Raw genomic sequence first — 19,920 nt, 5'->3', positions numbered from 1 at the left:
AGAGCTGGTTTAGCAACAGTAGTTAGCGAATGGAATAGACTTAGTAACAATGTAGTTAGCACTGAAACAATTGGTTGTTCTAAGAGATTACTTCATGGATAAGGATGAAAGATGGTAAGGGACATGGAGCTGCCTACCGTAGGCCTTATGGTCTCTTTCAGTCTCCCTCATTCTTATGCTTTTCTGTTTTCCCCGTTGGCAGATTCTTCAGTCGTGGGTCGCCCGCTACACGATGATTCGACCACTTGAGTACCTGTTTCTTTGCTTAGTGGGTCCATCTTTCAACATCAGATTCAGGAGCTGATTTGGAACATGAGACTTGGATCAAACCTGCCGTTTAGATGGTATGGAATGCTCAGGTTTGTTCTCGCCTCTATTCGCCAGATGGGGTAGGATTCGCCTTTCCATGACTGCCGCCCCATAACATACATTTTCCACCGCGGCACCTGTTCTGGGTAACGGATTCAAACAAGCGAGGCTTATTGTTACTCTGAAATCAAGGAATCGGCATTCTACTGCCGAGTTATATCATATTGTTCTGTGCGTTGGGTGAAAGTTGTGGGTCGCGTCGAGCTGCGAAAGGCAGAAGCACAAAGCAAATGCCGTTACCTCAAATACAAAGATTTGATGATGATCTGTTTCTACAGATACAGTAAATCACAAGAAGAGTACCTTCCTCTCCATGTTTCTGGGTTTCACCAAAAATCATCAACTGGGACCAAGAATTACATTGTTCACCGTGCGCAGGCCAGCGGGTTTAGTATGGTGATGTCACGATCAGGGGAGGCGGATCAGGGGAGGCGGATCAGGGGAGGCGGATCAGGGGAGGCGGATGGCAATGAACGATTACGTCAAAGGACAGAGTGTTTTTCCTCCCGTCTCCATGGCAGCTGCAGTTCTTGCCCGACAAGGCCACATTGCATTGCTATACCGGTTCCTCCTCCTCCCCCTCCTTTTCCTCCTCTTCTTTGTCCTCATTCCTGTCGGCGATCCGATACGGAAGAGGGTGGGCCTCATCCTAGGGGGTAACTGCAATAGTCACTCGTTGATCGATGACACGGTGCTTCTGGCCACAAATGGCAACGATATAATGGAAAAGATGGAAATTTCTAATCGGTTTTTTTTGTGATTAAGGGTTAGCAAACAAGTATTTTGCAGTGCATATCACACTAGGAGAACCGGTGTCTGTGTGTCAGCAGTGTGGTGACCGAACATAGCATGGTGACGGCGGCCAATTGTGTCGACAGTATCTCTCTATCTGGCTTGATTCACCGTTAACCTACGACGGATCTGAGGATGTCGGAAACAAAATGTGTCGTGTCTCACTGTTTCTGCAGCAGGACTATCATCCAGAATCCGTAGTGAGCAAAAATGTACTGGATCCGCGCACATCACTGATACAGTGGATGGCGTGGGTGTCAGGATGCATGATCGAGCCAGCGAACCTTTTGTGGTGGTGCTGCTGGGGTATTGCTGAGACAAACTTTTTGCCCTGGCCTATGTCAAACGATTTTATTCAGCTTGGGGAACCTATGGCGTAATAGTGTTTAAGAACTCTCAATTTGTGTCTCGATTAATCTTTCTTTGAATGGTCATTAGGTGGTTGTGGGTGATGTCGTCGTCGTTGTTGTTGTTGTTGTTGCTGCTGTTGTTGTTGTAGTTGTTGTTATTTTTGCTGCTTATGTTGTAATTTCTTCTTCTTCTTCTTCTTCTTCTTCTTCTTCTTCTTCTTCTTTTTGTATGAATGTATGTATATATGTACTTCTCCTTCTACTTCTAATTCTTCTTGTTCTTAATTTTCTTCTTCATTGTCTTCTTATACTTCATTTTTTTTCTTTTTAATTTTCTTCTTCGTTTTCTTCTTCCGTCTCATTTTTTCATCATTTTTCTACATTTTCTTCTTATTCTTCATTTTCTTTTCTTTTTCTCTTTTTCTGTTTCTTTTTTTCTTCTTCCTCATGATTAATAACTTCATTTTGACTAGCACCAAATAGCTTTATTCAACTTTTTTGAAAAGATGTAGTGCAATGGAGGTTAAGGTCAGGGAAATAATTTGAAGCATTTCTTCCACCTTTCCGCAACCTTGACTCACTGTTAAATGGCTTCCACTCTTTTTTTTTTTTCCTCTATTGCTACTCTGTAATCGCCTTTGGTTTTCCCACTTTCATTTACCTGCTTCAGCAAGACTTTCGTATTCCCTTTGGAATACTCTCGTAGTTTTGGTTTCGGTTCTTATCCATTTTGTAATTGCATTTTGCTGCTTTCTGTCTCATTCCATTCCTACATGTAACTCCACCCTACACTCACTCTCACCCACTCACTCACTCACTATCTCTCTCTCTCTCTCTCTCTCTCTCCTTTTCTGTTAAACAAGGGAGAGAGAAGGCCGGAGATAGGCGTGCATGGAGAATGGCTGTGAATGGATGACCTTTTGACCCATCCCGATGGGATCCCTTCCCGTCTATTTTCCGCAGAAGGGGACGAGGGAGAAGGATCACCATGTACATGAAAAGGCACTGCTGTGATTGTGCTGTGTCTTGCTGCATTGCTCCTGACCCGGGCAGCGAGCATGAGACAGAGACTCTTCATCCACGAGGAGCTAAGATGAGAGGTGGATGGGAATGGAAGTGTTGGCGGGGGGGTGGGGGGGAAGGTGCCTTGGCTGGGTGCCTCCCTTATAAGGGTGAAGAAGATATCTTTGATATATGATTAGATAGATAGATAGCCATAGCTTGAGGTCCCCCTCTTCCCGTTTTTAATTTTTCTTTTCTTTTCTTACTACTACAACAAGCGGTTCTCTCTCCTCGCCTCCAGCACTTCTCATGTGGCATATACCCGGGGACGCTTTCTTGATTGTGACTTTTAAACTTTTCCTAATCTCTTCCCATCTGCATCGTTTGGGTATCTTTCCATTCACCTCACTTCTCCTTCATCCGCCTTTTATATTCCCTTACCATATCATTTCCTCTCTCCTCCCAATGGTTGTCGAGTTATTACTACCGCATCTCTCACGCCTATACCTCGCTTTCTCCCTTTCACTTTTTGTCAGTAGAAAATAAGAATCCAACGCAACCTTTCGTCCCTCTCTCAACAAAGTTGCATCCAATGTATTTCTCAACAATCCGTGTGTGTACGACCATATGGTTTATCGCACTTTATATACATACACATATATATACATATATATATATATATATATATATATATATATATATATATATATATATATATATATATGTGAAATGCCTAAGACAGAATGAGTGGAAGGGTGGCGAGGTAAACACCAGGAACCGTTGGAGTTTTATTTATAACGTTTCGTCCTGAAAGGACTTCCTCAGAGTCCTGTCAGGACTAAACGTTATTAATAAAACTCCATCGGTTCTTGGTGTTTACCTCACCACCCATCCACACATACATACTGTATATTTATATACATACATATATATATATATATATATATATATATATATATATATATATGTATATATGTATTTATGTATGCTCCATGTCTATTTGTATGTTTTTGTTTTTTTTAACTTGAGGCATTGACAACCTTGCAGCGATCCGATACGGAAGAGGGTGGGCATCATCGTAGGGGGTAACTGCAGTAGTGGCACTTGTAGACCGATGACGCGGTGCTTCTGTCCACAAATAACAACGATATGATGTAAAAATTTAAATTCTTATCGCACAAAGCACCACTCCAAAACAGCTTGTCACTCCGTTAATTCTCATGTTGCTCTCACGTCCTATAATGCCATGTCGTTCTCCCTTTTCCCACTTTCACATGCAACAAGCGATCATTCATTTCCCTGTGTTTGGAGGCCCACTTCCACTCATCCTAACCAAACATTCACACTTCCTTTAGCCCCACCCCAGAGGTACACCCTTTTGATATTTCCACCTCTCACTCAATCTTACCTTTCAGTTCCGTTTCACTCAGAGCAAACACGTTCGACATTCACAATATCTCTGAGGATCGAGAACCCTTTCGTAGGTCTCGAGCCTCCCAAAGGGGATTTCCCTCTCCATCCAAGGCTCCATGTCTTTGCCTTTCGAGAGGTGAAACCAATGGGGTTTTCTTAGATGGACGCTTTTCAAAAAATTGTGCTAAAACCTGATCTTATGATTAATAAGGATCGGGTTAGGCCAGGTCAGACTATGCTATGGTAGATTGGGTTAGGTTAGGTTAGGTTAAGTTTGATTATATTAGAGTGGGTTTGGTTTGTAAGTATCTATATGGGAAACGTTCATTTGAAAAGCGCCCAAATGGAACCAAAACAAAGAAAAGCCATCACTAATTCCACTGATTCTGGTCGTAGGCAAGGGGCATTCATACAGACCCCAAAATTTTCTGAAAGGAAAAGAAAATGTACATGTCTAAGGTCTTAAAGAAGTAGGTATAATACAAAAAATAAAGGATAGTAAGTTTTGAGTAATGACCTAACATTTCTATGTGGGTAGGGATCAATAATTCATCGTGACTGCTCTGTAAGAATGCAACTAAAGTCTGATATGTTGACTGCCAGTACCTTATCTAGTCAGTATCTCATACAACGAAACATCATATGATAAGTTAAAGATCTTATGGTTTTTTGGATGCAGGGATAACTAACAAGGGTAACAAATTGAACACAGTTGTTCCAACAAATAAAGCTTTCATTCTGATTCTATAGAGGGCCACGTTTTAACTGTGCTAAACTGGAATTCACTTTTATTGTGTATGTATATGTGTATGTATTTATGTATGTATGTATGTATGTATGTATGTATGAGTGTGTGTGTGTGTGTGTGTGTGTGTGTGTGTGTGTGTGTGTGTGTGTGTGTGTGTGTGTGTGTGTGTGTGTGTGTGTGTGTGTGTGTGTGTGTGTGTGTGTGTGTGTGTGTGTGTGTGTGTGTGTGTGTTTGTTCGTGCGTATTGTATGAGACTGTGTGCGGGGGGTGAGGAAGGGGTTAGAAAGTGACTGGAAAGGATGCAGAACCCCCCTCCCCCCACAAGACAATCCCAGAAGAAAGGACGAGAGGCGACTTCGTCCATTTCGTCCTTCCTCCTGGTGCCTGTATATAAGGCAGAGTCATCCTGAGTTTCGCCACAGCATCTCAACATGAAGCTCGTCCTGGTAGGTTCTCCCGTCGCTCCTCCGTGCCTTGGAATTACGCAGATGGGACAGCGTCTTCTCCCATATGTGGCTTAATTCAGCTCGCGTAGTGTGCATCATATAACAGGGGGTTGTAAAAAAAAATGCCTTTGCCAATAGGCGCGCGACACTGATGGCGTGCGTCCTGCTCTGATGCAGAATCTACAGTATGTGTCATGAAAGAATACCAACTAAACAATTTTCCTTTTTTCATCGTCAGATTCACCTCTCCGTTCTCCTGGCGGCAGCCAGCGCCAAAAGTCAGGGAGGCTACCAACTCCCAACGCCCTCAGGAGGAGCTGGCATATTTGGACCATCAACAGGGGGCATTGTCGGAGGTTCCACCGGCGGCGTCGGAGGTTCCATCGGCGGCGTCGGAGGCGTCTCCATCGGTATTGGTGGAGGGCACGTCGGTGTCGGAGGGTCAGTCGGCATCGGAGGAGGTCTCGGCGGCCCTTGCTCCGACGGCTTGGTTCGTGATTCGCTCGGACGTTGTGTCCAGCCGGAGGTGTCCCGACAGGTCTTCGTGTACCAGGCTCCACACCAGGATATATCGGTTGGCCCTGCACCAGAAGCCCCCAGGCCAAAGATCAACTACAACATCGTCTTCGTCCGCACTCCGGAGAGGCCAGCAGGCTCTCGCCCCATCGTCGTCCCTCCTCCACAACAAAAGACACTCGTCTATGTCCTGAGCAAGAAGGGCTCAGCCGGCGGCCAAGAGGTCATCGAAGTACCCGCACCTGCTGGACAGAGTCCCGATGTATACTACGTCAGTTACAACGAAGGCGAGAACCCACAGCTCCCCGGTGGCATCAGCCTTCAAGAGGCTCTGTCTTCTGCCGCCACCCTCCAGGGCACTGACCTAGGCGGCGGTGCAACCGGTCTTGGGTCCGGTGTGGGACTCGGCGTTGGAGTCGGTGCAGTGTCCGGTGGTGGTGTCACTGGTATTGGGTTGGGTGGTGTGTCGGGTGGCGGCGTAGTATCCGGAGGTGGTGGAGTTGGAGGCCTTGTCACAGGAGGTGGCTCCTTCACTGTGGGCAGCGTTTCTACTCCGTCTGCCACTTACGGCACCCCATGATCACTGTTGCGATGGATGGTTGGTATGCCGCGTCCCCACTCGACGGTCTCCAAGAGGCAAGTGTTTCAAACACATTTCAAGTCATTTCTCTGAGACCGTGAGGACGGCAACCTTAAAGACACTGTAATACTTGTTGTGGTGTAACGTGAGCCGATGGGTTTTTGTGTGAGCGCACCATACCAAATTCAGGCCCTGGGCAAGCAGCTGACTCGTCCAGGCCGCCGCCCTACCCTCTGCCCTATCGGCCTTCTCTTGTTCCCCTACCTGACCAAACCTTCAGTCAGGAGTCCCACCCGTTTCTCTCTGCTTCACACCGGAGCAAGTAAAGACTGCTCAGATCTATTATTTATATATAAACAAATAAAAAGGCTTAAATATTCAAACGCGTTTTTCTGTGTGTGTGTCAAATTATATGTATGATAACAGACTGGATAAAAGGATATTAAACATAATGTTAATATATATATATATACATATATATGTATATATATATATGTACATATATATATGTATATATGTATATGTATATATATATATGTATATACATATATTATATATATATATATACATATATATATCATCAACCGCAATCCACTTTAATTCTAAGCCATCTACATCGGGAGACCCGATGAAGGTCAACATACAGAAATTGAAAAGCATATATAGTTAGACATTGGATTTGTAGACCAGAGGCGACACGAATAAAACAGATTTATTGAGAAGTGAAGCTTGTGTAGAACGATATGATATAACAGTTTTTACCGAATCCTGGATGAATATGGCGAATAGACATTTCTGTCCGGAAATCGAGATAGAGGGATATAGAGTCCTTTACGAGGATAGGAAAGGAGAAAGGAAGGGAGGAGTAGCACTTTTGCTTAAAAAGCACAGTTAAATGTGATATCAATGACTCTATTAATGAGGGAGGGCGTGGAATAAATTTGTGTGGATATAATAGGTAGGAAGGAGAATCTTATTGCTGGAGTTCTCTCTAGACTTTCTAACCTTTGTATAGAACAGACTGTGCCCTTGTTGCAACAAAATTACAGGATGTCGCGGTACAAAAAAAAATTGTGATCATGGGAGATTTTAACTGTAGAAACATCAATTGGGACAGTTCAGTAGATCTGGAAGCGCATTTCTTAAATCTTTTGTATGATAATTTCTCAAAAGAACTGATTACCAAATGTATGATAGGGGAGAATTCCTTGGACTTATTGTTAACAATCAGAGATGATATAAAAAGAAATACACTATTGAGTGACAGACTAGATATTAGAAATCATGAAGAAATAATAGTTAGAATTAAATGGAAAGAAATGAAAATAAGAGTGTCATATTAGTACCTGACTTTAGAAAGGCTATTTTTGAGGGAATGAGGAAATACCTGATTAAGCTTGTTACCCTTCCGTGGAGTAAAAGGTGGAAGATAGGAGAACCCACAAATAAGGTCACTGACGAGGTCAACCTGGATTGCACAAACAAGTCAGGGATCTAGAGGGATTGTACAATACTCTGACTGATAGATTCTGATTAGCCAAAAAAAAATCATACCCTACAGGAAGATTAGATCAGAAACTAATATACCCAACTGAATGAAGGATAGGTTGAAAAATGGAATCAAAATGATAAGAAGGCTTTATGATAGAGTAAAAAGGGAAGAAACACGCCTTAGGACTAGGTATAATGAAATGGCAGCGCTGGTTGAAAAGAACCCGCTCACAATTAAACGTAACTACAAAATCAAGGTTGCCGGACAAACGTCATCTAACCCTCAGGGTTTCTTTCATCTGCACAGACTTTGAAATAAGGAAAAGATATGCCCAATTAAATTCGACTAGAATTTCTTGATAGATACAGAGGAAAAAATGAGGAAGGCATTTAATGAATCTTTTCTCTCAGTATTTACAAAAGAGAGATTAGATATGGTACCTGATTATAACCCGATCTTCAGTGGGGAAGAGGGAAATAGAATAAATAGTATTAAAATTAACAAGGAAGATGTAGTAAAATAGATATATGCATTAAAAGTAACAAAGTCCACGGGTCAAGAAGAAAAAATTTCAAGGATGCAAATTTGAAATATGTGACCAATATAAGTATTCAATAAGTCGGTTGACACTGGATTCGTGCCTATTTCTTGGGGACAGGAGAATGTTGTTCCAGTATTCAAAAAGAGTGATAAATCTTCTATCCACATCTACATACCAATCTGTATGACGTCAGTGATAGGTAAAATGCTGGAATCATTAATAATAAATAGCATCAGGGGACATTTAGCGAGGCATAATCTGATTCGTCACTTACAGCATAGGTTCACCAAGGATAGATCCTGTGTAACTTATCATTTATCCTGTTTTACACTTATGTCTATAAGGCGGCAGATAATAATAGTTACAATGTTATATACCCCGACTTTAGGAAAGCGTTCGACAAGGTGCCCCACCATAGATTACTAAATAAAATCAAGGTCCATGGCATAGGAAGGACAGTGTTTGAATGAATTAGAGCATGGATTGGTGACACAAAATAGCGGGTCAGTATTAATAGTGCAAAATTTAAACGATGTAGTGTTACTAGTGGAGATCCCCAGGGATCAGCTTAGAGGATAATCCAATGGATAGAATAGTAGGGAGGCGTGGGTTTGTAGGAAGTAACTATAGCTGAGAGATGTTACAGACCTACATTGAATAGAAAACTATCATTCTGAAAAGTGTTGAAGAGAGACAAATAGAAGTGTATATGGCCAATGAAGGTGAATGGGAGGGTAGTCAATAGGGAGATAATTGACTCTAGTGGAACACAAAAGGAGGACTGAAAGAGTTCTGAATTGTATTCAGGGTATTCAGGGTAGAAAGCAGTGGCTTTTCAGATTATTATCTAATAGAAAAATAACGAGAAAGAAGGCTAGGTGGATGGGAGAAAAAATGATGGTATCAGAAAAGTGATGTAAAATAAATCAAATGAAAAAGAAAAAGAGGAAGAATACCTGCCGAAGCTGAAGAAAGTATGAAAGGTCATGAGGAATAAAAGAGAAAAGTAAACAGAAGCGGAATGTGAATGTTTTGAAGAGGAGGTGCTAATGTGTACAAAGGTGGAATGTGGTATGAAGAATCTAAGAGGAAACAGAAGGAGATGTAGTGAACTGTAGGATTAATATATCAAGGCGGTGGTATGAGAAAAAATTAAGCATATGAAGACTGGCAGCAAACTAGAAACAGGAAAACAGATGAGAGGTAATATTAGGTAAGATTTTGATGGAGACTTTTGTATAGACTATAAAGATGTTTTAAAAGGAATTGAAGATTGAGGAAATGAAGAGTGTAGAGAGGATGTAACGGCTGATGATGAATAAATGTTAGAAGAAGTGAAGGTGGTTAAAGGAAGATGACTTGAGTAATTCGGGTATTTACTAATTGCAGATAGGAATTGGGGGACTTTGATAGTGGCACAGGGAGATAACAAGAAAATGATTGAGATGTGTGAGGAAAATTGCAGGACACTAGGAAAAGAGAAGATAATTATAGCATTGAAGGAGATTAAGCCTTGTAAGGTATCTATGTTGGATGGTTGGCACACACACACACACACACACACACACACACACACACACACACACACACACACACACACACACACACACACACTTCAACGAATGGACGGCTTAGAAGACGTTCTGAAGAAAAGTGAAGTCTGTGGATCCCAACGCAAAGAGAAGTGCCTAGTGTTTTTGCAGGGTGGGGGGGAAATTGCTCGTGGAGTAGTGGGAACGTAGGGAAAGAGGAAAAGGGGAGGGATTACTGAGGGAAATGGAAGGAAATGAGGAGGGAGTAGACTTTGCCCAGCCAGACAAGCGGAAGGTAAACAAAAGACTTAGCGAGGATCAAATGTCTAATAAAAATGTAAAGATTAGAAGTATAGAGAGGAGCAATACATAAGAAAGTGACGAGAATATGTTCCAGGGATTTAAAGAGGGTGGGGGGGACACAACCCCCCCCCCCGACTGATAAGACTAGAGGAGAGAGTTGATAAGGTGATCGAGGACTTGGAACGTAAGTTAGGTAATGTAGACTCCATTTTCCAGAGAATTGAAAGGTTGGAACAACTAGAGAAGGCTAACAGAAACTTAACTGAAGAAATAGAGGACCTAAAAAGACAGTTAGGAAATGTAAAGGAGGAGAATGAGAAATTGAAGAAGAATAGTAATGAAAATAGAGAGAAAATAGCTACAGAAGTTAAAAATTGGAGAATAACTCAAGAAGGGAATAAGGTTTCATTCACTGACATAGTCAAACAGCAATTGAAAGAACATAATGAAGACTCAGTTATTAAAGTGATGAGACAGAAGGAGAATATAGTAAGAGAATTAGCTGACAAAAAGAAATGTATAATTATATTAGGAATGGAAGAGAAACATAACCCAGATAGAACCGCAAGAATCAAGGAGGAAAATGAAAGAGTAAGCAGTTTATTAAAATTAGTCCAGGAAGATGAACCAGAAATTATAAAGGAAATCGAGGAAAAATTCAGACTAGGAAAATATAGTACAGATAAGACCAGACCAATTAAGATTAAATTCAGGTCACAAACAACGGCAGAGAAAATTCTATCCAAGACAGGGAAACTAGCAACAAATGATCAATATAAAAAGGTATGGATAAAAAGAGAAATGAATAAAGAGGAAAGAGAGGAAGAAAAGAAGAAAAGAATTGAAGCTAAGGCAAAAAACGAGGAAAGAACGGAGTCAGAGAAAGAGAGATTCTATTGGAGAGTAGTGAACATGAAAATAAAGCAGTTCGACATACTAAAGAAAAACATAAGGGAAACAGAGAACACAATGGAAGTGGCAGAAAACTAAGAGTGTCTTACACAAATATAGATGGATTGATAACAGGATTGAATGAACTGAATGATTATTTGAAAGAAAAAGAACCGGACATAATGGGAATTGTAGAAACAAAATTAAAAGGCCCACTACCACCCAACAGTGTAGGACATGATACATACAATTATTGGATTAGAAACAGAGAGAAAAAACAAGGGGGTGGAGTTATGTTCCTGACTAAGAAGGATATAAACGTGAAAGGTGTCATATATGGAAAGAATACAGTAGAGATGATTATGATAGAAGTGGAAGACCGAGATAAGAAGAGCAGAAAATTTGTGATCAATTATGTGCCTCCGAAAACAGCCTCATGGGAGGAGAGTGAACATAAAAGTATGTTAGAGGACACAAAGATAGCATTAACTAAAATAATGGAAGACGGAGGAAGAATAGTTATGATGGGCGACTTTAATTGCAAAGAAATCTGCTGGGAAGAAATGACAGTAAAGAGTGGTGATGACTCATGGGGAAATGCTCTACTTGAGATGATTACTGACCATTCAATGACACAATGGATACAAGAGAACACTAGGTATAGAAATGAAGAAGAACCATCGAGGCTAGACTTAATAATTACATCTGAACCTAGAATAGTGGACAAGATTGAATATAAAACACCAATAGGTAAAAGTGACCACATATTGATTGAACTGGAACTTAATGAAGAAAAATATATCAAAAGAAATGAACAATATAGAAAAGGAAGAATGATGTATGAAAAAACAAACTTTGATAAAATAAGAGAATTCTTCCAACAAGAAAACTGGGAAGAAATATACAAAGAAGAAACATCAGTGGAAGAGAAATGGAATATCTTGACAAAAATTTACAAAAAAGGAGTGGAAAAGTATGTCCCAAGACAAAAACAAGAAAAAGAATATGTAAAATGCTGGTACAACAAAAGTTGTAGGGAGTTAAAAGACAAAAGAGACAAAGCCTGGACCAGATGGAAAAAACACAGAAGACCTGAAAAATGGAAAATATATACTGGTTATAGAAATGAATATGTACAAAAGTGCAGAGAGGAAAAAAGAAAATATGAAAAAGATGTTATAGAAAAGTGTAAAGATCAACCAAAACTATTCTACAGATTTGTAAACAATAAACTGAAAAACAAACAAGACTTGGAGAAATTAAGACAAGGAGGAGTTGAATACACTGAGGAAATGGAAATGGCAGAAATTATGAACAAACATTTTAAATCAGTGTTTACAAGGGAAAATATACAACCTGAAGAGATTGAGTGGAAGGAAAAAAGTCCCCCCTATGGAAGAAATAGAAGTAACAAAGAATGAAATATTGACACACTTGGGTAATTTTGATGTCAGAAAATCGCATGGGCCAGATGAAATAGCAAACTGGATTCTGAAAGAATGCAGGAATGAACTGGCAGACAAAATACATAGCATAATAAGCAGTTCCTTAAAAGAAGGAAAAGTTCCAGAAGATTGGAAAAAAGCAAATATAGTACCTATATATAAAGGAGGAAATAAAGAAGAACCTACCAACTATAGACCAGTCTCTCTAACAAGTACAATAGCAAAAATATGTGAAAGAATTATCAAAAGTAGATGGGTAAAATACTTGGAAAAAAACAACGTACTAAATCCAAGGCAATTTGGATTCAGACAAGGGACGATCATGCGTCACCAATTTAATATGTTTCTATTCAAGGCTAATAGATATAATACAAGAAAGAGATGGATGGGCTGATTGTGCATTTCTAAACCTAAAAAAAGCTTTTGACAAAGTACCACATAAGAAGCTGCTTAAGAAATTAGAATATGAAGGAGGAATACAAGGTAAATTGCTAAATTGGATGGAAGACTTTTTGCAAGACAGAAAAATGAGAGTAGTGATAAGAGATCAGCACTCAAAATGGAATGAAGTAATAAGCGGTGTCCCGCAGGGAACAGTTCTGGCCCCAATAATGTTTGCTATATATATTAATGATATGGATGAAGGAATTGAAAGCTATATGAGCTTCTTTGCAGATGATGCAAAACTACTGAAAAGAATGAAAACTGAAGAAGATTGTGAATCACTACAGAGAGATCTAAATAAAGTACAGGAATGGAGTAGGAAGTGGGAGATGGAGTTCAATACAAAAAAGTGTAGTATAATGGAATTTGGAAAAAGCAAAAACAGAATAACAGGATCATATAATTTGGGAGAAGAAGGAATAAAAAGAGTAGAAAATGAGAAGGACCTGGGAGTCATTGTTATGAATAATATGTCACCTGAGAAACATATAAATAAGATTTTTGGAGAAACCTATAATTTAATAAGAACAATCAAAGTGGCATTTACATACCTGGATGAAGAAATGGTGAGGAAAATCCTAATCACCCTGATAAGACCAAGATTGGAATATGCAGCAACGATATGGTCACCAAGTACAAAAAAATGTATAAAAAAACTTGAAAGAATACAAAGAGCAATTACAAAATTGGCACCAACACTCTCAAAACTATCATATGAAGAGAGACTACAAAAACTTAAACTACAGACACTAGAGCAAAGAAGAGAGAGAGGAGATTTGATAACTATTTACAGAATCATGAAAGGCATAGAAATTACTGATAGAGAGAATCTGATAAAATGGGATGACAGAAATACAAGAGGACACGGAAAGAAAATAAAAAAAGACAGCTATAGAAGAGATTTGAAAAAGAACAGCTTTCCTCACAGAGCAATAGACAATTGGAACAAGTTAGATGAGAAAGTGGTGTGTGCAAAAACAATACACGAATTTAAAAAATAGTCTACATAAAATGAGATATGAAGACGGGACACCACGAGCATAGCTCCCCTTCCCGTAAAATACAACTAGGTAAATACAACTAGGTAAATACACACACACACACACACACGTATATATATATATATATATATGTATATATATATATTTATATATACTATATATATATATATATATACATGTATATATATATATATATACAACTCATGCCCACAACCACACTCCCAAGCAATAGACGCACATAACACAAACAATTACACCCATTTCCACAATCCACAAGAAAGTTGCTACTTCCACGTACGCAACGCTACGGATCACGGCTATAGACAATGACCTCTCCCAGTGTTCGGCCAATGTACGGCCTGTATATAAACCCATGTAATCACCAAAACTTTGTAACTCCCTCCCTGAGGATGACCGAGTATTGGAGAAAATAAACAAAGAGAAAACTGCACCAAATGTCTTTTGGACACCTTCTCAGCTATTTGGAACCAGCACAGAAACTTGTTGCACGAGACAAATTAAAGCTTCAATATAAGCTCAACAACGCCATTGTCGCTGTAGACTTCTTGAAATCATGTATATATATATATATATATATATATGTATATATATATATATTTTTTTTTATATATATATATCTTTATATATATATATATATTTTTTTTTATAAATTTGTATATATATATATATATATATATATGTGTGTGTGTGTGTTTTTTCTTTGCGTTCTATGAGACTGTGGGGGGTGAAGAGGGGGAAGAGAGTGACTGGAAAGGACGCGCACCCTCCCCCCCTCCAAGGTAATCTCAGAAGAAAGGACGAAAGGAGGCTTCGTCCACTTGAGCCTTCCTCCTGGTGCTTGTATATAAGGCAGAGTCATCCTGAGTTTCGCCACAGCATCCCAACATGAAGCTCGTCTTGGTAGGTTCCCCCGTTGCTCCTCTGTATTTTGGAATTGCGCAGATGCGACTGCGTCTTGGGCAGTTAAGTGTGTGCCATATAACATGAGCTCGTAAATAAAAGTACATTGTGCTAATAGGTGCGCGGGATGGATGGCATACGTCCTGCTCTGATGTAGAATCTACAGTATGTGTTATACATTTTTTTCTAATTTGTTTTCTTTGTCACCAGATTCACCTCTCCGTTCTCCTGGCGGCAGCCAGCGCCGAAAGTCAGGGAGGCTACCAACTCCCAACGCCTTCAGGAGGAGGCGGCTTACTCGGACCATCAACGGGAAGCTTCGTAGGATCAGGAGGCTTTATCGGAGGCTCTTCCGGCGGCGTCGGAGGCGTCTCCATCGGTATTGGTGGAGGGCACGTCGGTGTCGGAGGGTCAGTCGGCATCGGAGGAGGTCACGGCGGCCCTTGCTCCGACGGCTTGGTTCATGACGCGTTCGGTCGTTGTGTCCAACCGGAGGTGTCCCGAGAGGTCTTCGTGTACCAGGCTCCACACCAGGACATATCGGTTGGTCCTACACCAGAAGCCCCCAGGCCAAAGGTCAACTACAACATCGTCTTCGTCCGCACTCCGGAGAGGCCCGCAGGCTCTCGCCCCATCGTCGTCCCTCCTCCACAACAAAAGACACTCGTCTATGTCCTGAGCAAGAAGGGCTCAGCCGGCGGCCAAGAGGTCATCGAAGTACCCGCACCTGCTGGACAGAGTCCCGATGTATACTACGTCAGCTACAACGAAGGTGAGAACCCACAGCTCCCCGGTGGCATCAGCCTTCAAGAGGCTCTGTCGTCTGCCGCCACCCTTCAGGGCACTGACCTAGGCGGCGGTGCAACCGGTCTTGGGTCCGGTGTGGGACTCGGCGTCGGAGTCGGTGCAGTGTCCGGTGGAGGTGTCACTGGTATTGGGTTGGGTGGTGTGTCGGGTGGCGGCGTAGTATCCGGAGGTGGTATTATTGGTACTGGTTTGGGTGGTGGAGTTGGAGGCGTTGTCAGTGGGGGTGGCTCCTTCACTGTGGGCAGCGTTTCTACTCCGTCTGCCACCTACGGCACCCCATGATCACTGTTGTGATGGATAGTGGGTATGCCCCGTCTCCACCCGACGGCCTCCAAGAGGCAAGTGTTTCAAACACATTTCGTGTCATTTCTCTGAGACCGTGAGGACGGCAACCTTAAAGACACTGTAATACTTGATGTGGTGTGACGTGAGCCTATGGATTTTTGTGTGAGCGCACCGTACCAAATTCAGGTCCTGGGCAAGCAACATGACTCGTCAAGAATGCCACCCTACCCTCTGCCCTATCGGCCTCCTCTTGTTCCCCTACCTGACCAAACCTTCAATCAGGAGTCCCACCCGTTTTTCTCTGCTTCACACCGGAGCTAGTAAAGGCTGCTCAGATCTATTATTTATATATACTGTTCCAGTATGACACCTCAAACAGCATCGGTTTGATAACATTATTATCATATGTTATACCGATGCTGTTTGAGGTGTCATACTGGAACAGTTGAAACATTACACATGACTGCCGGACACAGCACGGGCCGGGAGGTGGGAGAAGTGGAGTGGACGGAATGAAAGACGCCCAGGACAACTCAGACATAACACGGTGACAAAATATCACGGTGACATTTATTTTCATATATATTTCCATTTTTCAAAACTCGTATATTTATTCTTATTATTATTGATTATGTATCGATGCTAATTATTATGTTGTATTATAATGTGATATACCATGATATGATTTGGTATATTATATCATATATTATATTTTATATTGTATATTGTATCATAGATCGTGTTGTGTTGTATTATTATTATATTACTATTATTGTATTATATTGTACCGATGCTGTTTGACATGTACTGGAACCAGCCACCAACCACTCCGCAAGGAGGGAACGTGGGCCTGACTCACTATATACACCGCCAACTTCGACCCAGAGTAACACTCCTCTGAAGAAGCTATTGTAAGCGAAACCGGTCAGGAATAAACTCGATAATCAGATAAAGACCCGTGTTTCCCCCTCCACCTTTTCCATAATTTGTCCCAATGTCTCTACATGCATATATATATATATTGTCACGTGGGTCACGTGACGAGACTTGGGAGGCTGTCGGCGCGACGCCTCATCATCCACTGATCACGTGATTTTGGCCGAAACGAGGCTTGGCGGTGGAGGTGACCCAGCACACACCTGGCCGGCCGAAATCGTGGCGTGAGGTCAGGCTTGGCTCAGTGTTGCCAACTGTCCCTACGAGGTCTACTGCTGTGCGCATGCGCACAGCCATGCCCTTCCACTCTCCCTCACCCTCCCGGATGTATAAGAGGGCACCAGGACGAAAGGACACACACACCTTACGGCCGCCTGCCGTTGAGGGCGGACCCCCCCCCTCCCCTCCCAGTTCCACGGTCACGCCCAATTCTCAATAATACCGAGTATATACATAAATTTGTATCCCCCTGACATTGGCGCGTCGAACAGGGACTCGGTTGAGAAAGAGAGATAGAAACACAAGGTGCTGGTCCACAGCAATTGGATCAACCCGAGCAGTCAGTTTCAGCTAGAGTGAGCAGTTTAGCACGGTAGGGTTAATTTACCCTCGTTCGTGTTCCGCGAGCCGAGAAAGGAATTCCGGCCGTGGATCAGGTTAGTGGAACCAGAGAAGTTCCAGATAGGAGTGTTTGTTCCAGTGCTTCAGTAGAGAGAGCTGTAGGAGTAGCGTGAGCCGTAGGCAATTCAGAGCTGTAGGAGTGTGCCTAGTTTTTCAGCTAGCGTGAGCTGTAGGAGTAGTTTCAGCTAGCGTGAGCCGTAGGCAATTCAGAGCTGTAGGAGTGTAGCGTGAGCCGTAGGCAAATCAGAGCTGTAGGAATGTGTGTAGAACAAATACTGCTGTATCTTTTTGTCCCCAGATCACAGTCACGTCTACATACACACACACACGCACAGACATTCGACACTTATATGTCATGCCATATTGGTCACATTAGCCACAGCTTCTCGATCTTCCATCGGAGTTTTCCCTCAAGGAAAAAGAAAGATCCTGAGGTTTTTCGCTCATCCGGAAGATCGAGGTAGCAAGGCTAATAGGCACATTTACAACTCGCGACCCGCGTCGCGAGTTGTCCCCATCATCGGAAGAATGTCACGTGGGTCACGTGACGAGACTTGGGAGGCTGTCGGCGCGACGCCTCATCATCCACTGATCACGTGATTTTGGCCGAAACGAGGCTTGGCGGTGGAGGTGACCCAGCACACACCTGGCCGGCCGAAATCGTGGCGTGAGGTCAGGCTTGGCTCAGTGTTGCCAACTGTCCCTACGAGGTCTACTGCTGTGCGCATGCGCACAGCCATGCCCTTCCACTCTCCCTCACCCTCCCGGATGTATAAGAGGGCACCAGGACGAAAGGACACACACACCTTACGGCCGCCTGCCGTTGAGGGCGGACCCCCCCCCCTCCCCTCCCAGTTCCACGGAGGGAGGGCTCGGGACAGAAGTGCACACACACCTTACGGCCGCCTGCCGTTGAGGGCGGACCCCCCCCCTCCCCTCCCAGTTCCACGGAGGGAGGGCTCGGGACAGAAGTACACACACCTTACGGCCGCCTGCCGTTGAGGGCGGACCCCCCCCCTCCCCTCCCAGTTCCACGGAGGGAGGGCTCGGGACAGAAGTACACACACCTTACGGCCGCCTGCCGTTGAGGGCGGACCCCCCCCCCTCCCCTCCCAGTTCCACGGAGGGAGGGCTCGGGACAGAAGTGCACAGACACCTTACGGCGCCGCCGGGACAAAAGGAGTCCACGAGGGACCAGGAGACACACTACTACGGCCGCCTGCCGTTGAGGGCGGACCCCCCCCCTCCCCTCCCAGTTCCACGGAGGGAGGCCCCGGGACAGAAGGAGACCAGAGCTGTAGGACACAGAAGGAGACGCGCGCCCGTCCTTAGGACACTATTGGGGACCCGTCCGCGGAGATTGGACTCTTCGGCCTCGCGCTGCAGAGCCGAGGAGTGGTAGTATACATTTTGTTCTTATATATATATATATATCACACAGGTGATATATATTTTATGTGTTTCAGATGGTTTAGTTGTGCTCTTGTTATCCAATAAAAACACGTGTTGTGTTACCTTTGTGTTTCTTTTCTCTCACGCCCAATTCTCAATAATACCGAGTATATACATAAATTTGTATCCCCCTGACAATATATATATATATATATATATATATATATATATATATATAATCAACCACAATGCACTTTAATTCTAAGCCATCAACATCGGGAGACCCGATGGAGGTCAACATACAGAAATTGAAAAGCAGATACAGTTAGACAATGGATTTGTAGACCAGAAGCGTCACGAATAAAACTGATTTATTGAGAGGCGAAGCTTGTGTAGAAGGATATGATATAACAGCTTTTACCGAATCCTGGGTGAAAATGGTGAATAGACATTTCTGTCCCAAAATCGAGATAGAGGGATATAGAGTCTTTCACGAGGATAGGGAAGGCGGAAAGAAGGGAGGAGTAGCACTTTTGCTTAAAAAGCACAGTTAAATGTGATATCAATGACTCTATTAATGAGGGGGGGGGCGTGGAATAAATTTGTTTGGAGATAATAGGTAGGAAGGAGAATCTTATTGCTGGAGTTCTCTCTAGACTTTCTAGCCTGAGTATAGAACAGACTGTGCCCTTGTTGCAACAAAATTGCAGGGTGTCGCGGTGCAAAAAAAAAATTGTGATCATGGGAGATTTTAACTGTAGAAACACCAATTGGGACAGTTCAGTAGATCTGGAAGCGCATTTTTTAAATCTTTTGTATGATAATTTCTCAAAAGAACTGATTACCAAATGTATGATAGGGGAGAATTCCTTGGACTTATTGTTAACAATCAAAGATGATATAAAAAGAAATACACTATTGAGTGACAGACTAGATATTAGAAATCATGAAGAAATAATAGTTAGAATTAAATGGAAAGAAATGAAAATAAGAGTGTCATATTAGTACCTGACTTTAGAAAGGCTATTTTTGAGGGAATGAGGAAATACCTGATTAAGCTTGTTACCCTTCCGTGGAGTAATAGGTGGGAGAT

General features: G+C 42.4%; 3 protein-coding genes across 3 annotated transcripts in view; all 3 read left to right on the top strand.

Moving 5' to 3' along the window:
• Positions 1 to 5,105: 5,105 nt before the first annotated feature.
• On the top strand, positions 5,106 to 6,417 carry LOC143017511 (uncharacterized). The gene is made up of 2 exons (XM_076172304.1): positions 5,106 to 5,114; positions 5,359 to 6,417. The coding sequence occupies exons 1-2, from the start codon at positions 5,106 to 5,108 to the stop codon at positions 6,214 to 6,216; spliced, it is 867 nt and encodes a 288-aa protein (XP_076028419.1). The 3' UTR covers positions 6,217 to 6,417.
• Positions 6,418 to 14,771: 8,354 nt separating this feature from the next.
• LOC143017500 (uncharacterized) lies at positions 14,772 to 15,875 on the top strand. The gene is made up of 2 exons (XM_076172293.1): positions 14,772 to 14,780; positions 14,997 to 15,875. The coding sequence occupies exons 1-2, from the start codon at positions 14,772 to 14,774 to the stop codon at positions 15,873 to 15,875; spliced, it is 888 nt and encodes a 295-aa protein (XP_076028408.1).
• The window catches only part of LOC143017489 (uncharacterized), a 7,966-nt gene continuing 3,917 nt past the window's right edge, over positions 15,872 to 19,920 (top strand). The window contains exon 1 of the mRNA XM_076172281.1: positions 15,872 to 15,931. Within this exon, the coding sequence (XP_076028396.1) occupies positions 15,872 to 15,931 (60 nt within the window). The remainder of the gene's footprint in view (positions 15,932 to 19,920) is intronic.

The sequence above is a fragment of the Oratosquilla oratoria genome, chromosome 3, assembly GCF_046742065.1.
Source record: "Oratosquilla oratoria isolate Oo_2021 chromosome 3, ASM4674206v1, whole genome shotgun sequence".
In the NCBI taxonomy this organism is placed as follows: domain Eukaryota; kingdom Metazoa; phylum Arthropoda; class Malacostraca; order Stomatopoda; family Squillidae; genus Oratosquilla; species Oratosquilla oratoria.
The sequence above is the reverse complement of the archived record's forward strand: the minus strand, read 5'-3'. Positions and strand labels throughout refer to the sequence as shown.